The sequence below is a fragment of the Leucoraja erinacea genome, chromosome 18 (assembly GCF_028641065.1).
Source record: "Leucoraja erinacea ecotype New England chromosome 18, Leri_hhj_1, whole genome shotgun sequence".
NCBI lineage: Eukaryota > Metazoa > Chordata > Chondrichthyes > Rajiformes > Rajidae > Leucoraja > Leucoraja erinaceus.
The window spans coordinates 38,333,032-38,345,643 of NC_073394.1; the positions used below are offsets into that span (position 1 = coordinate 38,333,032).

At 44.9% G+C, this 12,612-nt stretch overlaps 1 protein-coding gene across 6 annotated transcripts in view; it reads left to right on the forward strand.

Moving 5' to 3' along the window:
- sox6 (SRY-box transcription factor 6) overlaps positions 1 to 12,612 on the forward strand; it is a 428,636-nt gene that overhangs the window by 79,840 nt on the left and 336,184 nt on the right. For all 6 annotated transcript variants that reach the window (XM_055649876.1, XM_055649875.1, XM_055649878.1 and 3 more), the window contains exon 3: positions 2,832 to 3,042. In XM_055649876.1, coding sequence (XP_055505851.1) covers positions 2,832 to 3,042 — 211 coding nt within the window. The remainder of the gene's footprint in view (positions 1 to 2,831; positions 3,043 to 12,612) is intronic.

The following is a 12,612-nucleotide window of genomic DNA, read 5'->3' on the forward strand; positions in this document are numbered from 1 at the left end:
AAGAATCGGGCCAATTTAGTTTGCAAAATTCACAAGAGACTTGCCCCTGGCTTTCTGGATGAAACCATCATCGGCACGATCGCCTGAGTTAAGTTCCTGACATGTTCTGTGCAATGTCATTATTACAAGAGCTTGTAGTCAGCAAAACCCCCCATTGATCACAGACTGACGATGAATGAGGCAGAAGATAGATACAAAGTGCTGAAGTAACTCTGCAGGTCGGGCAGCATCTCTGGAGCAAAGGAATAGGTGGCGGGGGGGGGGGGAGACCCTTCTTCAGACTGAGTGGGGGGGGGGGGGGGGGGGGGGGGGGGGGGGGGGGAGGGAAATTAGAAGTACTGTATGAAAAGGTACGGAACAAATCAGAGCCGGCACCAATGACTCCAGAAAGGTAGTGCCCACAATGGTCCATTGTTGGCTGTGGAAGAGATGATAACATTGGGGAACGTACAGTGAAACTAGCAGGATGATTAGGGTGGGGGAGGGATAGATTGATAGGGAATGCAAGGGTTATTTGAAATTAGAGAAATCAAATTCATACCGCTGGGTTGTAAGTTGACAAGTGCAATACAAGGTGCTGTTCCTCCAATTGGCATGTGTTTTGTGACTTTTGCAGTTTTTTGTGTCTATCTTCGATGTAAACCAGCATCTGCAGTTCCTTGTTCCTCATTATAAATGAGGCAGTCTAGGGCCTCAACCCCCAACCTAGCACCGTCCGGGCAATTGATGATTGATTTAAATATTATGTAGGGAGCCACTGCAGATGCTGGTTCATACCGAAGATAGACACAAAAAGCTGGAGTAACTCAGCAAGGTCAGGCAGCATCTCTGGAGAAAAGGAATAGGTGATGTTTTGGGTCGGAACTCTTCTTCAGACTTCTCTATTGATTGAAATATTGATTGAAATGGTTGAAAGATGCAGCATGGAAACAGGCCTTTCGGCCCAACGAGTCCATGCTGACCATCGATCACCCCATTCACACTATTTTTATGTTATTCCACTTTCTCATCCACTCCCTCCATCCATTGCCACTGTAGAGGCAATTTACAGAGGGCCATATAAACCTGCACGTCTTTGGGATGTGGGAGGAAACCGGAGCAACTGGAGGAAACCCACTGGGAGAACGTGCAAACTCCACACAGGCAGCACCCGAGGTCAGGATCGAAACCGGGTGTCTGGCTCTGCGAGGCAGCGGCTCTACCTGCTGCATCACTGTGCCGCCACTGGTGACATCACTGGTTTAAACGAACAACAGATTTGCTTGGGTTGTCAGTTGATTCAACATCCTGCATTAACCTGCAATTTATTACCAAGTTTGTCATGCTTTATTATCAAGTTTGTGATGCTTTTCTGGGTATAGGGCAGAGATGGTTGAAAGAAAAACATTATTTCTGTACTAAAATGGAGAGCCTCCAGAATTTCACAGCAGGATGATGGCAACCCAGTAAAGGAATAGATATGGAAAAATATTCACCCAGTGAAGATGATCCACCCAAAGATATATATTTTTTAATTGTAAATATGATAGTCACAGCTGCAATAACCCGAGTTTAATCCTGGTCTGTAGTGATGTCTGTGTGGAGTTTGCATGTACAGTTTCTCTCAACATAAATTGGCAGAGGAACTTAATTTGCCAGGTACCATCATAAAAATATATATGTGTGTGTGTATATATATATATATATATATATATATGCGTTTGTATATAAATGTATTTATGTATATATAATATGTGGGTATAGATAAAATATATATATATGTGTGTGTGTGTGTATATATATATAAAAAAACATTTTTTCTCGTTTATTATATTGTTTACAGTGTACAACTATGTTTACATGTTCTGTTGTGCTGCTGCAAGTAAGAACTGCTATCGTGTTGGTTTCCACTGGATGCTCTGGTTTCAGCTTCACATGCTAAATACATAGGAAGCTGGTAGGCTTAATTGGCCACTGTTCAGCCTGATAGCAGAGGGGCAGAAGCTGTTCCTATGTCTGGTGGTGCGCACATTCCAGCTTTCCACTTTCCAGCACTTTCCAGGTACATTCTGCCTGAAGGGAGTGTTGAGAAGAAGGAATGATTGGGGTGCGACAAGTCTTTCATTATGTCGGCTGCTTCTCCAAGCCAGTATGAAATATAGATGGTGTCTATGGTGGGAATTCTGGTCTCTGTGATGGACTGAGCTACATCTACAAATCTCTACGATTTCTTCTGGTTCTAGGCAGAACTGTTTCCCATAACAGCATTTTAAAGATATTTTTCGACTGGGACATGGATAGGAAATTTTCGAGAGGGATATGAGCCAAATGGGACTAGATTGGATGTGGCATCTTGGTCGGCCTTGATAGGGTCGGAAGAATGCCCGAAGAAGGGTCTTGACCCAACACGCCACCCATTCCTTCTCAGGGAGATGCTGCCTGTCCCGCTGAGTTACTCCAGTTTTTTGTGTCTATCTTCAGTTTAAACCAGCATCTGCAATTCCTTCTTACACTAATCAAGAATTTGCCTATCTCTGCCTTAAAAATATCCACTGACTGGGCCCCCACAGCCCTCTGCGGCAATGAGTTCCACAGACTTACTACACTCTGACTAAAGAAGTTCCTCCTCACCTCCTTTCTAAAAGAGTGCCCTTTAATTCTGAGGCTTTGGCCCGGGGTCCTAGACTCTCCCACCAGTGGACACATCCTATCCACATCCACTCTACGCCTTTCATTATTCTGTAAGTTTCAATGAGGTCCCCCCTCGACCTTCTAAACTCCAGCGAGTAGAGGCCCAGTGCCCTCAAACGCTCACTTTATGCTAACCCACTGTTTCTTCTCTCTTTCAACAGGATAGTGACAACAACAAGGTCTGTTCCTTGTACTCCTTCCGCAATGCAACTACCTCACCACACAAGCCCGACGAAGGAGGCCGAGACCGCAGTGACGTGATCTCTGGGGCAGCGTTTGGAACGCCCGAACGGCGCAAAGGGAGCTTAGCTGACGTAGTGGACACTCTCAAGCAGAAGAAGCTGGAGGAGATGACAAAGACCGAGCAAGACGGTAGGCCTGGCTTCATTCATTCTCCCTCTTCAGTTCATAAGTGGTGAGCAGAACCATCTCCAAGACCAGGACTAGACACAGTGGATGTGGAGAGGATGCTTCCACTTGTGGGAGAGTCTAGGGCCGAGGGCACAGCCTCAGAGTGAAAGGACGTACCTTTGGAAAGGAGATGAGGAGGAATTTCTTTAGACAGAGAGTGGTGATTCTGTGGAATTCATTGCCAGCGGAGGCCAAGATATTGGGTATATTTAAGTGGAGATTGACAGGTTCATGATTAGTGAGAGTATCAAGACAACATCAGCAACATTGAATCTGTGGAATTCATTGCCACAGACGGCTGTGGAGGCTGTCATTGGGTATTTTTAAGATGGAGATGATAGATTAGTGATTTGTAGCAGTTATGGGGAAAAGGCAGTAGAATAGGGTTGGGAGGGAAAGATAGACCAGCTATGATTGAATGATGTTGACTCGATGGTCTGAATGGGCAAACTTTGCTAATATGTCTTATGGTCATATTTTGGTTGAGGAGTGATATTGAGGTAGTTATAATGGATGGTTGCTGTAGTAATAATGCTTTGTGATCCATTAGGGAGTTCAAGGTCCATTGGAGTGTTTAGTTTGCATCCCTTGTTGATATATTGCTGACATCATGGAATACCAAAATTCTTCGATCCTCACTCCACCTTAGTTATTTTTGAGTAGCTTCAGGCTAATAAGACTGATCTTATCTATAATTTACAATTTCATGCCAACAAAAAAGATGTTGCACCGTATCATTCATGTTTCGCGTCTGTGATAGCGCGGACAGTCACAACTAATTCACATCCGTGACTAACTGGGTAGAGTAAGAGAAGTTTCAGAGAACCTCTATGTCAATGTATAGATAACACTCTTTTGAATCAGCTGTTATAGCAGTACAGTTGTATCAATGACTCAGTAACACAGCGGTAGATGTGCTGCATCACAGCGCCAGAGACCCGGGTTCGATCCTGACTACGGAGTTTGCACGCTCTCCCTGTGATCTGTGTGGGGTTTCTCTGGGTGCTCCAGTTTCCTCCCACACTCCCACGAAAAACATGCAGGTTTTGCATGTTGTAAATTGTAAATTGTAAATTGTCCCAAGTGTGTAGGATAGAAGGATGAGAGGGGATCTCATTGGAACATATTCGATTGTTAAGGGCTTGGACACACTAGAGGCAGGAAACATGTTCCCGATGTTGGGGGAGTCCAGAACCAGGGGCCACAGTTTAAGAATAAGGAGTAAGCCATTTAGAACGGAGACGAGGAAACACTTTTTCTCACAGAGAGTGGTGAGTCTGTGGAATTCTCTGCCTCAGAGGGCGGTGGAGGCAGGTTCCCTGGATGCTTTCAAGAGAGAGCTAGATAGGGCTCTTGGTAATAGCGGAGTCAGGAGATATGGGGAGAAGGCAGGAACGGGGTACTGATTGGGGATGATCAGCCATGATCACATTGAATGGCAGTGCTGGCTCGAAGGGCCAAATGGCCTACTCCTGCACCTATTGTCTATTGTCTATTGTCTATTGGTAATACTAGTGTACAGGGATCGCTGGTCGGCGTGGTCTCGGTGGGCTGAAGGGCATGTTAACGCACAGTATCTCTAAAGTCTACAGTCATAAATAAACTTTGGTATGTTGATATTCATTTGTAGTGAGCCATTTGTAAATGATGAGTCACAGACAAAGACAGGAGGAATTAGTTAATAGCTAGCCTTTCCACACAAAAGGCCTTGCTGAATTATAATTTTCGCCTTTTTTGGGAATGAAGAGACTTTTTTAAATTGGAGAAATGTCTAATTAAAATCTCTTTATATTGCCTGTCAGGAAAAATATTTTGTAATAAAAATTTATAGTTAGCAGATGCTGGTTTACCAAGGAAAGAATCAAAATGCTGGAGTAACTCAATGGGTCAGGCAGCATCCGTGGAGAAATGTCACCTGTACATTTTCTCCGGAGGTGCTGCCTGACCCGCTGAGTTACTCCAGCGTTTTGTATCTATCCCTAGAGAAAATGGACAGGTGGCATTTTGGATCCCGACCCAAACTGTCACCTGTCCATGTTCTCCAGGGATGCTGCCTGACTCGGTGAGTTACTCCAGCACTTGGTGTCTTTCCCACAGATTGCAGAATATAGTTCTCAGGACTGCATTGTGCTGTAGTACATCAGTTCCATTTTGATACTGGCACTTCTGTCAAAGATTCGAATGAAATTTCTGTGCAGGAGAGTTTGCTATTTTAACCCATATCTTCTCCAATGACTTCTAAAGTGGGAGCAGCAAATATGTCCGATCAACAGACCTCCCCCCCAAATCCTTCTGTCTCCTGTATGACAGATCACATCATAAAACTTCTAAGATTGATTTATTATTGGACTCGAATGTCGTGCACTTGTGACACAAGAAACTGGGTTGGATTTGGCCAGATTTATTTTATGTTGGACTCTTAAAACTGATGGACGACCAATCTTCTCTGCTGGATGGATACGCAGGTACTATAAAGTCCGTGCTGTTGTGAGCAGTTTACCAAACACCTCATTAGACTTTGTCAATCAGTTAGATGTCCACAGAGTCCAGACCTACTCAAATTGTCTGAAACTTTCTACAAGGTTCGCAAGGTTAACAACAAGCAATAACAATAATGCCAACTGGAATAGCAATTCACAGGGATTAGATTGCTATACAACTGACGTAGACAGCTTTATACCATCATAGAGGACAGAACAATACTCAGGCCCTTTGGCCCACAATGTCTGTGCCGAACATGATGCCACGGTAAACTAATCTCCTCTCCCTGCATTTACATAGAAACATAGAAAATAGGTGCAGGACTAGGCCATTCGGCACTTCGAGCCTGCACCACCATTCAATATGATCATAGCTGATCATCCAACACATCCATATCTATCCATTCCCTGAATATCCATGTGCCTAATCCAAATATCTCTGAAATGCCCCTATTGTATCTCCCTCCACCACCACCCCTGGCAGCACGTTCCAGGCACTCGCCACCACCTGTGTAAAAATAATTGCCCTTTGGCATTTCCACCCTGGGATAAAGGTTCTGACTGTTTCTCCTATCTATGCCTCATCATTTTATACACTTCTCTCAGGTTCTTTCTGGAGTTCCCTGTTTCTGCCTGTGACCACAAGGGTTTCCTCCAGGTGCTCTGGTTTCCTCCCACATCCCAAAGATGTGCGGGTTTGTAGGTTAATCTGCCTCTGTAAATTGCCCTTAGTGTGTAGGAAGATGTGAAAGTGGAATAACATTAGTGTGAATGGGTGGTCGATGGTCAACGTGGGCTTGGTAGGCAGAAGGACCTGTTTCCATGCTGTATCTTTCAAAAAGATCCCAAAAAAGCAAAAACATTTCAGAAGGGCTGATACCGTAAAGAAAATAGCACTTTTTGCTTATCCCATTACCCTAACTGAGACCCAAACAAAGAAGTTTCCCATCCTGAAATGTCACCTGTCCATGTTCTCCAGAGATGCTGCCTGAGTTTCACCAGCACTCTTTGTGTCATTTATTTCCAACTGTTTCATTCTGCTTTGAATTGAACCTAAGATCTCCTTTCTCTGTGGATAGTTTGCTCACTCGGTGGCTGGTGGCTTTTCCCGCTATCCATTGAGGGAGCTCATAAGTTAGATTTGTTTATTGAAAACAGACCTCTCCGCCCACCGAGATGATGACCCGTACACTAGGGACAATTTACAGAGAGCCAACCCTCGAGGGCCTTGCCACTTGTACGTCGGTGGAGTGTGGGAGGGAACCGGAGCACCTGGAGAAAGCCTACATGGTTACGGGGAGAACGTACAAACTCCATGCAGACAACACCCATAATCTGGATCGAACACGGGCCTCTGGCGCTGTATGGCAGCAATTCTACCGCTTCACCACCTGATGTGGCAAGTGTGCCTTTCCATTTACTCACTGGAACAGGCAGCATCTCTGGAGAGAAGGAATGGGTGATGTTTCAAGTTGAGACCCTTTTTCAGACTGAAGAAGTGTCTCGATCCGAAACGTCACCCATTCCTTCTCTCCAGAGATGCTGCCTGTCCCGCTGAGTTACTCTCGCATTTTGTGTCTATCTTCGGTTTAAACCAGCATCTGTAGTTCCTTCCTACACATTTCCATTTACTTGCTGTCCAACAGCATTTGTGATCACCACTACCTGGGCTGTCCTGGTCATTGTAGCTGTTAACTAGGCCGTGTGTTACTCAGAGAACATTTTATGTCCATTTTCATTTTAAAGAAAAGGCCATCTTAAAAGATAAATCTTGAGCCATTTAATTAGTTGCCTTTAGTGTGAGCTGGATACCCTTATACTCACTTGGACTAAATGGCCAATGTAGCTCATATTCTCTGCGTAGTTTTTGGTAACTGGGACCTTTAGTGAACTGAAAGAGTCTTAAGTGCTTATGACCACAGTAATGAATCAAAATGGCTCCAGAGGACTCAGTTAGCTTGAATTGTCATGTGTTGCAAGAAAATGCTATTCACAGAAAGGGGAGCAAAAGGCCATCATACAGTATTTGCTTTACATATGTATTATTCATGAGGAGAAATGTGGCTGGTAATTGTCCCCATAACTAAAAAAAATATTTAAGCTCATAGCACCACTTGATTGAAATTGATTGTTAGATGCAGCATGGAACAAGGCCCTTTGCCCACTGAGTCCACACAGACCCGTCCACTCTAGTTCTGTGTTATCCCACTTTCTCATCCACTGCCTACACGCTAGGGGGCAATTTACAGAGAGCCATTTCACCTACAAACCTGCACATTTTGGGGATGTGGGAAGAACCCGGAGCACCCGGAGAAAACCCACGTGATCACATGGAGAACATGCAAACTCCACATGGACAGCACCCAAGGTCAGGATCGAACCCGGGTCTCTGGCATTGTGAGGCGGCGGCTCTACCAGTTGTGTGGCTCTATAACGGGGTGATCGCTGGTGGCGCGGACTCGGAAGGCCGAGGGGCCTGTTTCCGCGTGGCATCTCGAAAGTCTAAAATAATTAAAACGATAAAAACAAAACATATTGAAGCATTAAAATGTACTCGTGCACGCTGAAAACAATGAGACTTTTAATCCACAGTTAAATCAATGATCTGCTGGCTGGCGTTATGAGACCCCTTCATCAAATGGTTGTGATTCTCCAGCTTACATCAGGGTGGGTTTAGCAGGCACGTAAGTTTCTCTGCCCAAGAGTTGGGAAGTCAGAGGGAATGTGTGCTCTCTCTCTCTCTGGTCTCTGGGGGCAGTGCCGCCATCTCTGTGCCAAGTCCTTGCTGGCGCACAAGACAGTATCTCTGCCTGGACATGGCAGCCCAGGCCTTCTGCTCGGTTAGGTACTTAACATGCGTCTAATCCAAAACTGACCTGCCAACGTTTAACTAGACAATCTGCTCCTAAGAGGGCGAATGTGGAACGTACAACACACAACATAGAACAGTACAGTACAGTACAGTACAGCACAGCACAGGAACAGGCCCTTCGGCCCACAATGTCCGTGTCGAATATGATGCCAGGATAAACTAAGTTCATCTGACTGCAAGTTCAACTAATCCTATTTGAACAGCAAGTGGTAGGTTGCTAGAACATACAGCCCAGGGGTGGTGGTGGAGCCAGATATAATAGTAGTGTTTAAGAGGTGCTTAGATAGGTGCCTGGATATGCAGGGAATGGAGGGATATGGCTCATGTGCAGGCAGAGATTAGTTTACCTTGGCATATGTTTGGCACAGACATTGTGGGCCATAGGTTGTGTTCCTGTGTTGTACTGTTCTATGTTCTACGTTCTTGCTTTATTTGGAACTCCCAAGTACATACAGCATAGTAAAAATAAGCTAATTAGGGCCTCGGGGTCATGGCTAATAATTAGAAAGGCTGACAAAATCCAACAAAGCACTATAAAACAGAATGAAAACTGGTTTCAATATTAGTGTCACAGATACACAGGGCGGTCAAGAAGGGTTTTGGTGCATTGGCCCACAACAGTCAGGGTATTGAGTGTAGAAGTTGGGATGTTAAATTATGGCTGGTCGGCACAGACTCGGTGAACTGAAGATCCTGTTTCCACATTGTATCTCTAAAGTCTGAGTGTCTGAGGTTCTGTTGGACATTAGTTTAAGGTGAGGTGCAGCATTTTCACACAGAGGGGGTGGTATGTATATGGAACGAGCTGCCAGAGGAGCTAGATAAGGCAGATACTATAGCAGCATTTAACAGACATTTGGACAAATGGAATGGTTTAGTGGGATATGGGCCAAACCCAGGCAGGTGGGACTAGTGTAGATGGGGCATCTTGCTCAGCATGTCCAAGTTGGGCCGAAGGGCCTGTTTCCCCGCTGTATGACTCTATGACTATATTGGGAACATTTTAAGACATTCCACTTACCATGGCAAATGATTTTCATTGCATCAAATGCTGTGCCTTGCAGTTTAATTGCCCTTGTTAATAGAGGATGTTGCATTAAAAATAATCTGGATTAAAATACGCTTTCCACAGGATTTTGTTGTGGACGCTGATTAGTATTATGGGGGTGGGGGGGGGGGGGGGGGGGGGCAGTAGCTGGGAGAGTGCCCTGAGACACAGAGTTCAGTCATCACCATATGTAGTTCAGTAGATTGTTCAAGCCTGCAGGATTTGCCAGTCACATTGGCTTAAAAACTGATGACTCTGAATTCTCTGGCTGATGCAGCGCATAGTTCAGATGCTGCCTTTAAATCCATATGTTGTTATTTTTGCAAACTGTTTGCATTTTAACTAGGTTTAATTTAAAGCATTTATATTTTGGATAAACTAAAACAAAAATCTGTTCTGATTGTCGCGAGATGGCAGAGAAGTGGATGCGTTTGCATAATTGTTGGATCTACTGATGATCAATCAAGTATAAAGGGGATAATCGGTTTTTACATTCTAATTATTGTTACCATGTATTGTTCAGTAGATTGCTCAGCATGTTGGAGAATATCCATGCTGATTTTGGTTCATTTTTCTCCACGCTCCAATATTTTTTGGTTTAGAGACACAGCGTGGAAACATGCCCTTCGGCCCATTGAGTCAACGCCAACCATCGATCACCCGTTCACACTAGTTCCACATTATCCCACTTTCTCATTCTATGCTCCCAGGGGCAATTTATAGAGAGTCGATTAACCTACAAACCCGCACGTCTTTGGGATGTGTGAGGAACCTGGAGCACCCGGAGGAAACCCACGCGGTCACGGGGAGAAGGTGCAAACTCCGCACACAGACAGTACCCGAGGACAGGATCGAACCCGCTTCTCTGGTGCTGAGAGGCTGCGGCTAACTGTGCTGCCTTTGCTCTCTCCATTATAATTATTCTTAGCTTTGTGTATAATTAGATTTCAGTGTGCTAGCATTTTTAAATTATTGACGAGGGTATTTTTATCGATCTTAACCTTGTCGGTGAAAGAGATTTTAGTTTTGATGAATCGAATGCAGTACTTCCAGTTGAAACTAGGACAATCATGAAGAAACAGAGGTATGCCCCAGTCTGACATCATGTTGGCTCCTTTGCAATCATGCTGTGGTTTTCTTGGCTCTCAGATGTGAAGGCTCCCTTGCATAGCAAATCCTGCCAGATCTGCTCAGGGAGCTGATGAGACCAAAGTCCACAGTTGTAAAGAGTGCACACACGTTTCAGGAGGGTTAAATGCAGAGTGAATTCAATACGTTTCCACAAGATACACGTTTTATGTTCCATTTTTGTTCAAACTTAGAGGGGGCATAGTGGTGCAGAGGTAGAAATCCGGGTTCGATCGTGACTTCGGGTGCTGTCTGTGCGGAGTTTGCACGTTCTCCCCGTGACTGCGTGGGTTTCCTCCAGGTGCTCTGGTTCCCTTCCACATGCCAAAGACGTGTGGATTTGTAGGTTAATCGGCCCTCTGTAAATTGCCCCTCGTGTGCAGGGAGCAGATGCGAAAGTGGGAGAACAGGACTGGTGTGAACAAGTGATTGATGGTCAGCATGGACTCGGTGGGCCGAAGGGCCTGCTCACATGCTGTATCACTAAAAAATAGAAATAAAACAAATTGAAATAATTCACCCAAATAAACCAAGGATAAAATATATACTGTAATATATATGGTGGCAATGTCTTTAAACTTCTGCCTTAAGCAGTCTCAAGTTAAATGCTGTTTCATTTCGAGCACAAAAATGTTCTGAAAACAGAATTACTTTGACCACCTCAACACATAATTCATATGTGGTTCTACGTTTGACAAGCATTGCATTCAACATCATCCATTTTCAAGGTGACCTGCCCCCTTAAGAGAAACCCCTTTGAAATATACTTCTTTATTAGACCTTAGTTCTAACCCATGGAACTGTGGTTGAGGAATCATACACCACAGATGAGTCTTTCAGCCCACAATTAAAAAAAAGTCTGATGGTATAAATAGAACAAATGGGTGCCAGCTGTGCATGATGCAGTGGCAGTGGTGAACATGACCAAAGCCACCAGCCGGCAGTTATAGTGTGTGTAGAAGCTACAACTGTTGCAGTTCTGTAAGACATTGGTGAGACCGCATTTAGAGTATTGGGTTCAGTTTTTGCCACCATGTTATAGTAAAGATGTACTATAAAAAAGTACAGTAGAGATACAGCACGGAAACAGGCCCTTCGGCCCACCGTGTCCGCGCCAACCAGCGATCCCCGCACATTAACACCATCCTACACCCACTAGGGACAATTTTCACATTTGCCAAGCCAAGTAACCTACAAACCTGTACGTCTTTGGAATGTGGGAGGAAACCGAAAATCTCGGATTAAACCGACGCAGGTCTCGGGGAGAACGTACAAACTCCGTACAGACAGCACCCATAATCGGGATCGAACCCGGGTCCCCGGCGCTGCATTCACTGTAAGGCAGCAACTCTACCGCTGCGCCACCATGACTGGAGCGCAGGAGGATTGGGGGTGATCTTATACAGGTGCCCAAAATCATGAGAGGAATAGATCGGGTAGACACACAGAGTCTCTTGCCCAGAATAAGGGAATCGGGAACCAAAGGATATAGGTTTAAGGTGAGGGAGGAAAGGTTTAATAGAACGTGAGGAGTAGCTTTTTCATGCAAAGGGTGGCGGGTGTATGGAATGAGCTACCAGAGAAGGTAGTTGAGGCAGGTACTATTGCAATGTTTCAGAAGCATTTAGATAGGTACATAGATAGGACAGGTTTAGAGGGATATGGGCCAAATAGTGTAAATGGGACATGTTGTATGGGACTAATGTAAATGGGACATGTTGGCCAGTGTGGGCCGAGTTGGGCCGAAGGACCCGTTTCCACGCCGGAAGACTCTATGACTCTATGTCTATGACTCGAAAGGAACTGCAGATGCTGGTTTATACTGAAGATAAACACAAAGTGCTGGAGTAACTCCATGGGTCTGGCAACATCTCTGGAAAAAAAGGAATGGTGATATTTCGGGTCAGTACCTTTCTTCAGACCCTCCTCCTACTTGACAAGACCTCATGGCCACCTCCTGCTACTTGCCCCTGGACCATGACCCCACAGATGAGCACCAGGCC